The 14,721-nt window shown below is 38.0% G+C and overlaps 1 protein-coding gene across 3 annotated transcripts in view; it reads left to right on the top strand.

Moving 5' to 3' along the window:
• The window catches only part of MYO16 (myosin XVI), a 3,167,675-nt gene that overhangs the window by 2,304,493 nt on the left and 848,461 nt on the right, over window positions 1-14,721 (top strand). For all 3 annotated transcript variants that reach the window (XM_069636567.1, XM_069636564.1, XM_069636566.1), the window contains exon 24: window positions 7,251-7,326. In XM_069636567.1, coding sequence (XP_069492668.1) covers window positions 7,251-7,326 — 76 coding nt within the window. The remainder of the gene's footprint in view (window positions 1-7,250; window positions 7,327-14,721) is intronic.

Below are 14,721 nucleotides of genomic sequence, written 5' to 3'. Positions count from 1 at the left end.
ACCTTCATTGCATACTTTCCAACACTGCTTGGTTCCCTTCTTCTGCTTTACACCAACATCCCATTGGCTCCTTCTTCCAGGGGGGATCCATCCTCCAGGGGTTTCATCGAGTAAAGCCAAGAAACTCCACCACTTAGCATGCCCAGACACCAAAGGTACAGAGACGAGTAAGAGCTCTTCCTGCTCCAGGATTCATAAATGGGTCCCAGATTCTTCTTGGATCCTGTTATCCTGTGGCTTCCTAGGGACGTTATGATAGTGAGATCTGTAGAAAACAAATCAGACCATTAATGAACATATTTGGACTGGCCTGTGATATACAATATAAAGTGTACCTTAACTTTCCCTTAAAGGTTGCCCCTGTGAGGGGATCCTCACACAGAAATGTCCTAAAATACTAAAGATAGCATTCTGCCAATTTTCGGAATATTATCTGCCTTTCTACATTAATGTTTATGAAGTTACACAATGCTTAGTAATTATTATGCATTTTGGTAACTGTCAGCGGTTGGTGCCTTTCTCCTGAATCAAACTATACTGTGGTACCACATAGAGTTATATATTTTGTTGCCTAAGTACAAAGTGTGTTATTTATTGGTAAAAGAGTACCTGCACCTTAGTGTAGTTAACAAAATATCTGCGTTAGCACATAACACAGTGTGTGGACATTGCTTTATTGGTAGCTTGGGTTCTCACTGTACCTAAGAACCATCCTGCATCACCTCCCTTGAGTCTCTGCCTTGTTTGCTCGTCCATAGTTACCATTAGAGAACCTTGACTGGGGTTCTCTGTGCCTCTACCCCAACTATATAGTTGGCAGAAGTACAGATACCTCCCTCCAGTCTTTACAATCTTCAACTGAAAATACAGCTCTTCTTAAAATGGAATTGATTGAATAATTCTTTGGATCATATCGAGAGAATGTTTTTTCCCAAAGAATATGATCTATGTTCAACCACCGCAGATAACAAATACAATAAATATTATTCAAATTGAATCACATAGTATGTAACTTACTAGTAAATCTGGTCAACATTATTGGTTAAGACCCCTTAAGAAGAGCATAGTACGAAACACGTGTATGCCCACCAACTGCAAGAAGGAAAGCACAATCAATCATTTTGTTTTATAATCTTTAGACTTTTTGTTCTGACTTCAATAGATTGCCAAACCACTATTTTACAGTGCAATGCCAGAATATGTATATGAATAATTTTCAAAGAGACCACAATAGATTGGTGTGCATCTTTAAATTTAGGGAAGGCGCTGTCAGAAACCAAGACAAATCATTGTATTTTATTTGGGAGACGATGGGGAAGCACCTCATGCATTTGTTTCACTGTGACACCCCATCTAAAACACTACTAGCTGCTACAGCATACATTGAGATCCTTTTCCCTTTCATATTTTTCTAAACATCCAGAAGTAGTTCATATTTGCATTGAGAAAAAATCACAGAAACAGAAAAATGCTGTTTTCTGTGGGATAGAACTCAATTTGTTGTGCTAGAGTTTCTTCTGTTTACAAACAAATGACATCTCACACAGTTTAGGTCTGATTATGAACAACTCCCAAAAGTCAGCTTGTGAGATGGGTTTCTGTCCTTTTTAATAGTTTTTGGTAAATGTGGAAAAAACATAGTGATTTTTCCAAGTAAACCATACAACCTGCAGATAACTGTCACAGTATATTTTATGTAATTGGTGTACAAAGAGTATACCGTACCCCAAAGGGTGTACATATCACATAACTGCCCTTTAGTGACTGGGATGAGCCAGCATCTTACTAGCAAAGTCTTAGAAAATATGACCAGTGTCAACCCTAAGCTACAGTTTTGCCTATACATGTTTTTCATTCCAGTCTGGGTGGATGGTACCATGGCAAACCACTTGCTTTGTACATCATTCTTTTGATTCCTGGGCTAGGGCTTTGAAGCTGTAGGATACTGTCATAAAACGCAATATAGGTCACACAAAAAATTTAAGATCTTTCTTTCTGTTACATATGTTAAAAAAGTTAAGATGTTTAAGGGCATTGTTTACCTATTACAATGTTTTTGAATTTTTGACAGAACGCTTTAGTAATTCAAAACATTCAACTTGGAATTTATGTTTGTAGAGCAAAATACCTAAACATATGATAGTAATTCATGTTATATTTGTCAAACTAAATCCTCTCAATATTAGATTAAAAATGATCTTCTACAGTCTTCAAGATGTAAAGTAAAATAAATTACTGAAAACTGATCTGCAGCTTTTTTAGTTGATTAGCATATAGAGTTTTAACTTCATGAGCTTTAAGTTCTGTTACCAATGATTTACTTATTATGTGCTTGTTTGAGCCAGAAATCAATAGATCCATAATTGTCTCTATGGATGTGCACTGAGAGAAAGCCAAACTCTTTAGATCTAAATTTCATTTTGCTGGTAAATCTGTCATCAGGCGATTACATCACAAGACTTTAACCTACACATCATTTAGTTCAGTTGGATACACAATGCCTGATTTACAAAATCCTTTTTTAGTGGTAAACCCCATTTAAAAATGTTTTTAAAACACACCATGGCCTCTAAATATGATTATATGCCTATGTGGTGCTTAGTTTTAGTTATGTGAATAGCAATAGTCCTTCAACCCCTTGCACAATGACCAATGTATATCCGGAACCAGTGACATTCTTTGTATTGCTGCAAATGTTATTAGTCTAAAGATGCGTCAAATCAAGAGCAATACACATATTTAATTTGTATTTTAGCAATGTAATCTTATTGGTAGTGTTGGAAAAATACATTTAATGTACGGGCCTTTTACTGATTTCGATTAGTATGATGAAGTGTAACAAATTGCACAAACTAGATTTGTCTGCAGTTTGAACTATCCCCTACTTTTCTCAGTTGCAGAATGATAAGGTGCAGTGTGGAGGTTTGAGCACGGATTGTTAAAAATTCATACCTTGAGTATTCAGTACATTAGCCAATGAGTTGTCCACATTTCAGCCCCTCAAGAGGCAACAACTACTGACCTAGGTTGAAAGATGTTTAGATCTTTGGCTATCATTTGGCTTATAAACTTTCAACTAAATCTATGATGATAAGGCCATTTTACTGGATTATGTTTCATCTATTGATAAAATGGTGTAGTCAAGCTACGGTGAATGCTAGGCAAAGTTTTAGATAATCGAAGCAACACACATTTCCAAATGCTTCACACTTTACCAAGTATCTGAAGAATATTCTCTTGCCCTAGTAGACATCCTTATGGTCATAACCTCAGTTTTCACAGCATTTTAGCAAGGGCAATCAATTTCTGTGACGGCTCCAGAAAGAGTGCGGTCAGGAAACATTTAGATGGATTTTGAAGCTCAAATTGAACGCACATCCAATGTATATGCATCTAAATATGAACTATGTTTGATTATGAAAAGACCACATAAGGTTGGTGTTCTGACACACCGCTGACCAGCTCCTGCAGCAACTTCAGTGGAGCTCATCATTTTGATATGCGACCTGAATTTAGTGGAAGCTTAATTTGTTAAATTCAAGAATCCTATTTATAAACAAATGGTCCATCCCAAACGAAGCCAAAGATTGTCATATCAGTTATTAGCGTGAATAATTGATAACATTCCCCTTTCAGCTAGTAATTATAAGGATCTATCAGCAGCATACTTGTCAATAAAAGAAGCAATCTTTGTTAGCTATGATTTATGCTGGTAATTTGGATAACATAATGTTCCCCATTATTCTGGAAGCTGTGCCTGTAAACCAGAAGGGCAAAAATGTAGGATTTGTATTTACTCCATTTTAAAAGACAGGTAATGTTCTAGACGTCTTATAAGAATATGGATAAATGCCAATTCTATGCAGTGCACTAAACAAAAATGCAGCAATGGAGCTTCGAATAATGAGATCCAATAGCTAGAAATCACCTGGCAGGTTGTAGACCTGCATCAGATTTCTTATGGGCTAGTACTTCCTGTGCAACCTTATCAGTATGTATTTTAAGATTTTGACGAAGTCTTGTAACAGCCCTATGCTCATTCTGGAAGCTATTATCTAGAAATCGTTAATATTCTGTAAATTAGTATCCTCACTTGAATGGTTTGAATCACTAATCCTCATTTTCAATGTTTTAGGTGTCAGGTTAAATTTGTTCAGGCCTCATTTAAACATTCAACACTGAAAATGCCTTTATACAAAATCAATCTCCATTGTCTTCACCCCTCAAAAGATTACTTTTCTTTCTTTATAGATATATAAAAAAGTTTATTTAAAAAAAAAATCTCATAAATAATTATATGTATTTTACACACAGTATACAAAAAAGAGAAACTGAGTCAAAAACCATCCTCACATCAATTTATTTATTTGCATTTTTACGAGGCACTGTTACATGATGAAAAATGCACAATAAAACACAAACATGATCATAGAGTCAAACAATCCATCAATACACCACGAAATGTTTGTTGCAACACTCATTTAGATCAGATAGACATCTTATATTTATGTGGAGACACTTCTCTTCATGGAGGCGCTTCTCCATAAAGACCCAGCATGTACATGTTTACATCTTTACATAGGCTTTAAATGCCCTGGAATTTCATCATGGAGTAAGCATGATTTCTTCATTTTTTTTTATAAATGCTCCTAGACTGTTTCTCATCTTAAGCAACAGATAGTGTTCCTTCACAATAAACTACAAAACAACAGGAATCAACTTAGAGTTTCCATTGAAAAACACTATTGAATAAATATATTAACTATAACAGCAAAAGTTGTCTATTTCATACCTAGTCAAAAACATCCAATTGTAAAAATCTGCCTTCGTCAAATCTTCTTAGTTGCTTCTTGCAACAATTTTGTAAAAAATATAACAAGAAAAGCCATTACGCTCACTTTTTAAGCTGTAGGTGTTCATGCTTCAATTACGATTTTTCTTAAAATATTTATTTCACCTTTCAAGAGAAAACACAGTTCTCTTTTCAAGTCTGAATAGTTGGTTAGCCTGCATATTCAGTAGTTAGTTTGAACCTGCAATGTAAGGTAGAACTATTACCTTCAATCTATGTAAAGTAAACTGAAACTGAAAAAAAGTTTCAATCTTGTTTCACCTAATAACAAGCATTCAGAATTCTGCAGAGAGCAAACCTGCCTTTCCATTCCTCCCTTCCGTGTACTCTAACATGATTTATTCAGCAGCAGTTCACCAAGCTACTAGGCATCTTCCTTAAAAGGAACAGAATCAGCTTTGGCAGGCTTCAAAACTACAGGTCACTTGGGAACTGTAGTTGTACCAAACCCATGTCCTACATTAAACACATCTTTCTTGCTCTCTTAAATCCAAGGGCACTCTGTAAAAAACAACCTGTTTAGGCATTTCTTTAGCATCTCCCCCCCACATGACCAGATCAGGTGTTTGTAGTCTGACCTTGCTTTATTTAATAAAGGTTTATGGGTGGCTTCATCATTGTCGCAACATGGATTTTTACATGTAAAAAGCTGAACTAAGTTATCATTTTGTTGTATTCATCAAGGCTCCTCATGTATCCTTTGTTCATCAAATGTAGGGAGATATGTGCAGCAGTGAGGCTGGCAAGTACCTTTCTTAGAGGTTGGCTGCTGGATATCTCAGAAGACAAACTCTTCTCATATCCTTTGATATGTCCATGGACGTTGTCTCAAGCTCCATAGCTATAAACAGTGGACTTCTTCCCCTTTTGGAGGGCTGTTCTATTCCTGATGGACCTAGGCAGGCTACTGTCTTGTGAGTATATTGTTGCTGTTCAGGAGCACAATACTAATGATCTAAGAAAAGTTGGAACTACAATTGTATCTTTCCTGAACAATGGACTTTCTTCTACCAAATGTGATTAACTTTAAACACTGTAGAACCTTAGTTAAATGGCCTCAAACAGACCTGAGGTGCTTGAAAAGAGCATAGTGTTTTGACCAATCTATATTTACATCAGTACGCTCCAGTAGCTTTTCTAGATGCATGGTACCGTTGTTTACAATAATATATTTTAGGAGTGTACAACTCTGGACAGTTTAGACAATAATTATTTGCAGAACGCTCTCTTGCCAAATCATCACAAAATCGTAAAGTACATATGCACATCGTTCTTGAAGCCTTCGCTCAGCTACCTCCAACTCTCTGATGATCAGATGCTTCTCCGGGCAGAGAGTGATCCGTAGATTGCTTTACTCTGCAGGGAACTCCTTCTGGAATGGCCTCCCTGCCCTTCTCAAACTTGAGCAGGACCACCTCAGGTTCTGGAAGCAGCTCCAGACCTTCTGTTTTGCTTCTGCTTTCTCTCGTTCTCTCCCTTGCTGAACCCCATGCCTGCTGGCTGACTGGTTAGCTGGCCACCCTCAGAACCGTATGGGCAACAGGGCCATCTACGACATGTAAGCACCTGCACTGCCTCCGGGCCTCTGTACATTTAGGGGTTGTATCTGTAACCCTAAGGTCCCCTGCCTCCTTGCACTACCCTTAGCCGGCTCCCCTGGCTGCACTTACTCAGAGCAATGTTGCCCTGACTGCACTTCCTCCGTTCACTCCCCTGGCACTTCTCCTCTCCCTTTCGCCCATGCACATGCATGATCTGAATGACACAAGACCTAGTAGGATCATTTGTTTCATCCTCCTTATGTCTACCCTCCTTGTCTTGTTGCGCCTAGAAACAATTGTGTACAGGTGTTTTATAAATGACATAATCATACCATATCGTATAAGGATTGACAAACTATCTGTGTGTTGTTGCATCCCTCTTCACAGTATGTGGATGCACACATAATTTCCAATCTTCACTTAATCACTGGAAATGCAAGTTTGTATGCCTTACATTGGACTACCTGGACAGGTTATGCAGGGATGGAATAATGGACCTTTCCATCGTTGCATAATAATTCCAGTTAGTCCAATGGAAGGAAAAAAAACTCTGCATTTTGTGTGATTTTAAAACTGGACTAACTCACTGACACTCTTTTTATGTGCACATAATCTCTGAAAAAAAATGTTGAGTGTCATTTCACAAAGTCACATCTTTATTAGTGAGTAAACATCATGCAAAATATATTTCTTCTGAACAAATTCTAAAGTATGTTGAAAAAGTATTCTCCTCATTGTAATGCAAGAAGTGACGTACATATTCAATGTTCTCTGTGATCATTATATTTTAACAAAAAACTCAGAACAAATTATTCATTTTAACATTTTTTCTAATTGCATCCTTTATATAATAACAGGTGACTTATGAAATTGTTGGAGCAATTGAAAAAAATAGAGATGCCTTATCACAGAATCTATTATTTGTCATGAAAAGTAAGTACTTCCCCATTCTAATATTAAAGTGATCAATGATTCGTGCTTTAAAGTTCAATAGATATATTTAGGTGTATGCATTACCTGTTTTTTAAATTATCTCTGACAATTCAAACCACCAAAAACTATTCCAAACATGAATTCATATTTACTTCTCGGCTTAGTTGACATTATATAAATAACATGTTTAAAGGCATTAGCAATGTGAGACATGCCTGATCTCAATATTATGTCACTTTTTTTAATGACCAATGGCTAAATTTCAGAAATGCATGATTCATTCTATAATCTAATTCAACATAAACATAGCATGTTAATTAGCAACCACAAAGTATACCTCAAAACATGCACATGTGTATTTTGAGACCCCCAGATTGCCTATTTATGCCTTGCTTCATGCTTTCTAAAGCACATTTGTCATTAACTTGAATTTGACAAAATAAAAGTAAATCCTTGGGAAATGTGGGAACTGTTCTGATAAACTGTTTCTCTTTACTAAATCTGATTAATCTACATTTGATCACTTACCTCTCATGCCAAGTAGTTTGCATTTGTCAATACGAGGAGGCATGTAAAGGATATTGGGCCTCATTCCGAGTACGGCGCTAACCAATGGCGCTATTAACGCCTTGGTTGACGCCGTACCCGGACCGGCAGCGCCTTGGTGGTTGGCGGAATTACCGCCCCATTCCAAGGTTGGCGGGGCGGTAATTCCCCAATCCCCATTTACCCTTCCCCATTCCCATTCTTGCCCCATAGGGCATAATGGGAGTGGGGAAGGCGTCAATTACGCCACCGTAAATTACGGTGGCGTAATTAACATCAAGGTCCCTTAGCGCCATGGTATTTAACGCCTGCTAAAAGCAGGTGTTAAAAGCACCATGGCGCTAAGGGAACTCGGAGTATGGCGGTAAGGGATTACCGCCACCGCTCTCGTTAGCGGTGGCCGCTATCCCTTACCGCCATACTCGGAATGAGGCCCATTGACTAGGAGAATGTACCTGGAATGAAACACAGAATTAACACTCATCAACAGCATGTACTTAGCAATCAAAACAACATACAGCCATGATCCATGTTGACCATAATAGAAAGATTATTACAGAGTTACTTGAAGTGGTAAGCATGCTCCCTCGAATTACACCATCAGAGATCTCCTCAACGACAATTGCTTTTGCACTTACTATCTTTGCTTTTTCCACGTACAGGAAAATAAATTACACAAACTCCAAAGTGGACACCTTCAACAGTATTTTATGAGGTAGTTTAGATGTAATGCTAAAAAAGGGAAGAAAATAAGATGTGGATGTTGCCAGTGCCCAATGTATTCTTCTGATCAAACAGGAACCAGGAAGTCGGTAACACGAATGTAAAATGTAATAGATACCAAAGCAAGACAAGGAATTAGTAGCAATAGTTTTACATGAGAAAAAGTAAAACATAGGAGGACACTAACATCCCCTGCACACCATCTATACAGAGGAATGGCTCAGTCAAAACTTTATAATTTGCTCTGAAACTATTTTCATACAATTAATTACCATTTCAGTGGTATATAATATGCTGACAAGTGTCAGTCTTTTATTAGTACATAAATAATGAGCAAACAATACAAATTATTGAGCTCTACACATTTTGGGAGATATCCCCCTTCATCAGGAGTGGTAAATCCTTTCCTCAATAAGTCTTCAAAAAGTTAATGTATCTACAAAGGTAAGTAGAAAAGCTTCAATGAGTATAACAAATTGTGACCAAGAGTAGTATAAGCAATATAGTTTAAAGAATATTCTCTTCAAAATACTTATCAAATTCACCTCAATTAGAGCATGTGGGAACCTTGGCTAGGAAGGTCGTATTATGGTGATTCTTTCAAGGGGAGGAGGGGAGGGTTCAACCTAGTGTAACTTTGCAAATGATTAATAATGGTATTCTAGCCAATTTAATTGTTCAGTGAGGTAAGCTTGTAAATGGTAGGCCTAACTTGGTGTATAACAACACTTGAATCCAAAAGAGGAAACTCTCTCAGGATACATGATTCACCCTCTTGTGCTCAGGTTCACATCTATATGTATAAATGGAATCCACTGTCAATGAATGTGTACGAGTGCGTAGCAGGTAGAGCCAATCTGCATTATAGAAAATTGCTGAGAATCGGTGAAGGGTACTCTCCTACTCACATAGTTAGATGTAGATGCACGTGATTGTGCAGATAACGTACAGTCATCCAATACAGCAGATGCAATCAGAGTAATTCTCCTTTTTTGTAGATGAGGATCACTCCTATGGATATAAGCTAGCATGCACTGCATGTGTAGTATACTTATTCTTAGTAATTGGTAACAGTCAATTATTAAATGGTTAGTTCTTGCAGACCACCCAAAATTTCTTGATAAACTTACCCAAAAAAGAGTGTAGATAAATTTGATTGTGTAGATAAAGTACAGTCATCCAATACGGGGGATGCATGCAACGAGGGTATTTCTCCTTTTTTGTAGATGGGGATCACTCCTCTAGGTGTCAGCTATCATGCACTGCAAGAGTAGTATACCTATACTTAGTATTTGGTAACAGTCAGATATTATTAATAAATGGACAGTTCTAGGAAACCAGCTAACATTTCTTTTAAACTTACCCAAAATTGCTACACCAAGATGGCTGTTATAAGTACTGCGTTAGGCAGCGTCGCGGCGGACACAATGACATCATCATAATGACATTTGTATTGTAATCCGTTGTAAACATATGGGCAACAATACCCATCTATTATACAAGTACAATTATACTTATTTATACTACTTTAAGAATAAGATGCAATAAATTCTGTATTCTCTCTGGAGTTAAAAGTGATCTAGTGTGTGAGTGCAGGTAATGTAAAGGGATGGGCATAGATGCCCATCTCATATAAAGGTACAGTTGTACATATTCAGGTATTCAATTCAAATTGAGTCTGTCTGCTTTCTGCAGTGTAAGTATAAAAGACCAATCTAGGGTATAAGAACAAGGATCAGAGTACTCTTGTGATTGGTACATTAAAAGCATTAGATTGCCGTTGGTTGCTGGGGTACCTAACGTGGACTAAGTTGGAATGGGGCTTAAAGTCTTTAACAGACAGTACTGATTTCAGTGGTAATAAAATGAGATGCTCAATGTTCTGTTATCTCGACGGGTTAAGAATCACAGAACTCTTCACTGTTTCTTGATTGTCAACATAATCGTGCTCACATGGATAACATATACAGTCTTCTGTCTGTGTATATTGTATTCTGCGGTAGAGTACCCACAAGGATTTACATTCTTAGATCTCTCTACACAACTTTGGACCTGCATGATTAGTGCAGTTTCAAACAACACTGTATACATGTATATCTACAGGTTGTTACTTCATAATTACTACAATTTCGGACATCATTGCATGCATGTATCTTTACAGGCCGATTATGCATTGTAATTTAAACAGTTTGGTCTTCGTGAGGTACATACCATTAGTGAACTGGTATACAACAAATTATATTTCCATTCTCCATTAGGTACATAATGATCAGACTGAGGCAAACCTGTATTGTACAACTGATGTTAAAAGATAAATGCACTGTATGATTTACACATATGTATGATTCAAATTCAGTCTGGTCATTATGTACCTAATGTAGAATTGAAATATACATAGGGACAGTTAACAGTTAAGTCAGTCATAACAAGAGCAGTGCATCAATGACCGACACTGGACTCAAGCAAACCACAGCTTGTAAAGCTCCCTAATGATCACTCAATTCAGGAATTATCACATAGTGTCAATGCATATACTTCCCCTATTGTTGCCATGTGAAGGTTGATTCAAAACTATGTCCAAGCTGTAGTGAGAAATCTGAGAAATGTATTGTTTATAGTAAAAAATCTAAACTGTTTGCTGCAATATGGAGACAGATCCAGATGTGATGATAATTATAAAATGCAATCCTAGAGCTTTTCGATTACTACAGCCATATGCTACTAGGCCTATAAACAAAGTGTAATCATGGAGTACACAGTGCATGGACCCTCGTGGTGGAAGTGAGAGTGAAGTGAGAGAATCATTACAACACATAAATTGGCTATAAACTCTATAAGGGTACCTGGTACAGTGTTGATCACTCAGGTAATCAGCATACTTAATCACAAAATAGATCAAGACCTTAAGTGATGGACAGAACTGATTATATTAAATTATAACCATCTGTTGTACACAATTAATTGTTTATTTTTACTTAAAATTCATTGACAAACCCATTGCAGGCAAGTAAGTTCGGTGAGGTATGGGCTAGTCAGTTGAGGTTCTTTACTGCATATAGATGCATGCAGAAAATGGCTAGAACACTGATTGTTGCTCTACAGATGGGTTCTCTTTCAAGTGATACAGTTGCCTGAACATGAGAAAGTAATTTCTGGAATCCCGGGCCTACTGCTTAACTTGTGAGACAGGTCCAGGGTCCATACAAACATGTGATATAAGCACAATGAGGTTTATTCTAGTGAAGAATTGACAAGTGGGGACAGAATTCGAATGTTAATAGGAGCTTTTTCATTTTTGTAGATAGCCACAAATAGAGAAGGGTGTAAGGAGTGGGGCAAAGTGAGGCATCAACCATTGTCCTGATGAAGGGGCCATAGTTAAAATGGTATGTTATGGTATTGTTTATTTACATAGCGCCTCTACACAGGGAAAATACAACAGTCGCTCAGAGCCCTTGAAAAATCGGAAATGATAATAGTCTGCACTGGCAGAGTAGGTGCATAAAAACATTTAACAGTATGGGATATAGCAAATTGGCCTGATGGCAATTCTGCAATTATAACAATAAAATTAGGGGTGAAGACAGGGGAGAAACAGACAGACGATCTTCAGGCATGGTGCATACAGATCGAGCAAGTGCACAGAGGGTTACAGGGAGGGGAGACAAGTGCACCCGGTCGGTTGAGACTGGGGTAAGTGCAGTGAGAGCTACTCTCTTGGATTAATTTCTCAGTGTGTTGAGTGTGGGTGGGGTGCAGGACCCTGAGGCAAGTGCGATAGAGGACTCGCGGTGGTGCCGGGGACCAGTGAGACTCTGAGGTACACCAGGTGGCCAGTCAGCATGCTGTAAGGAATAGGAGGGAGGGTGGGAACGCAGGGTAGATGGAAGGAGAAGGAAGAGGAGAAGAACAAGATTTTGATGCGTTTCCGGAATTTCTGGAGATCTGGCGGCAGGGAGGCTATTCCAGAGGGAGGCACCTGCTGAGTATAAGGATCTCCCACCAAATCTCTGCTTGGAGATCTCGCTCACTCGCAGAGGGTTGGAGGTAGATGAAAGTAGGGCTCTTGGGGGACAGTATTTAGGTAGGCAGCGTTGAAGGTAGGTGGGTCCCAGGCCCCAGAAATCCTTGTGGACAATCCAAGGGTTCTTGAAGTTGATACTTGCAGCCACACGGAGCCAGTGGAGGTATTTCAGCGCTGGAGAGATGTGGTCCCTGGGCTTGAGGACAAGAATAAGTCTTGTGGTTCTGTTCTGGGTGAGCTGCATAGGGCGCAGGGCAAAAGAAGGGAGGTTGAGGAAGAGGCTGTGTCAACAGTCCAGCCTTGAGAGAACCAGGGCTCTAGAGACAGTGAGCCTCTGGGGGAAAGTGTGAAAGTGTAGAGTACCTATGAGGAGGTGTAGTTTATAGTTAGACTTTTTAGAGATGTCTGAAATGTGAGAGGAGAAGAAGACAGTGGAATTAAAGATGGCCCCAAGGTTTCTTGCTTCGCAGGTGGGTGCAGATTTGCTTAGTCCGGCTGAAACACGTGTCAAAGACTATTGGGTTGTGGAGCAACAGACACACTATTAGAGAAACAGGGTGTATGAGCATATGTTAATGGTTTTGTTATTGTGAAATCTTAATTCAATCAAAGGGCTGGTATATATTGTTTGTATTGATTTTTAGTGTGAATGTGGTTATAAACGAGTACACCTGATAACTTGGTATTCATGTAGTTGTAAAAATACACTGACAAATATGCATTGAAATGAAGACTTGTTATAATGTTTCGATATTGCCAAATGTCATCAATGAATTTTCAGTAAAAATAAACAATAATTAATTTTGTAAAACATATAGTTATAATTTAATATAATCAGTTCTGTCCATCACATATGGTCTTGATCTATTTTGTTACTAAGTAAACATATAAATTGGGTCATCAATAAACACAAATTTAAAGAGGCAGCAAAGCAACATTTGGTAGATCTGTTTTCAATGAGCTGTTTCCAAGAAAAATGAAGTCAATAAATATTAAAAAGCACACTCTGACCACAAGTTTGGTTTTACAGATGTTTTAATCGTACTCTGTCTAATCTTATGATGAACTCACCATTATATAGTAGCTATTTATCTACAAAGTGATGCCAGATCACCTATTTCATTATATGGAACAATGATGTCGTTCAAATCCCCATGTAGTCCCATGCATTATACAAAAGGGACTACCATACTCGTATTCTGGTGGTAATTCTGCCAGACTGAGGGCCAGTAATGGGAACATTTGTTTGTCAATATTTCCGCTGGAAATGTCACCAAAAACATAATGAGCCCCAATTAACCTGTGCCCAATTTATGTGTTGCTTCTTATAAAAAAAAAATTGAAAGTGAACCAAAATAAATAAAAATAAAATTCCTAAAAGAAAAATATGTATCTACAAATGCAATATGCACCTTTTAAACTAGAGATGGATTTTGAGAAAAGATTGTTTTAGGAGAAGCACGCGAGGAATAGAGGTCTTTCTCTCTACTATCCTTGCAACAGAATAGATCCAGGTAGGAAGTTATGCTTATATTGCATCATTCTCTTTGCCACCTGCAATGTTCATTTTGAAATCTTTGCTCTCCTGTTTCACAGAAAGATCAGAATTACATCAGATCATGAGGTTTGCAAATCACCATATTCAAGCAATAAACCCTGATGGAGGAGGCATTATAGGGCCAGGAAATGCCCACGGCCAGTTAGAAGCCTGAGCAAAGTGAGCGCTTTAACCTAGACTGAGGCATTACCTGCCCCTTGCCGGGTCTGAGATAAGTCCACCAGGTACTGATAAATATTACAGAAATTGCTTTCAGAAGTATTAAACTGTGATGTCATTTTATGAAGAGTTCTTAAATCTGAGGCTAGACAAACCTGCAGTGCCAACTTCTCACACTCTCAGCCAATGGGTTTTTCAAGGTTGATTTTTACTAGCATACCTTTGAGTTAAGGAATCAATATACAGGTTTCACAAATAGAATTCTGCTGTGTCAGAGTACATCTGATGTTGGAGGTTAAGCAAGCTATAGAGAAGGGTTGTCTAACTTCAGGCATCGAGGGCCGGAATCCTGACAGGTTTTCAGGATATTCCTCATTAATAATCT

The sequence above is a fragment of the Ambystoma mexicanum genome, chromosome 7p (genome assembly GCF_040938575.1).
Source record: "Ambystoma mexicanum isolate Mex_15411 chromosome 7p, UKY_AmexF1_1, whole genome shotgun sequence".
NCBI lineage: Eukaryota > Metazoa > Chordata > Amphibia > Caudata > Ambystomatidae > Ambystoma > Ambystoma mexicanum.
This window is presented reverse-complemented; position numbering and strand designations above follow the sequence as displayed.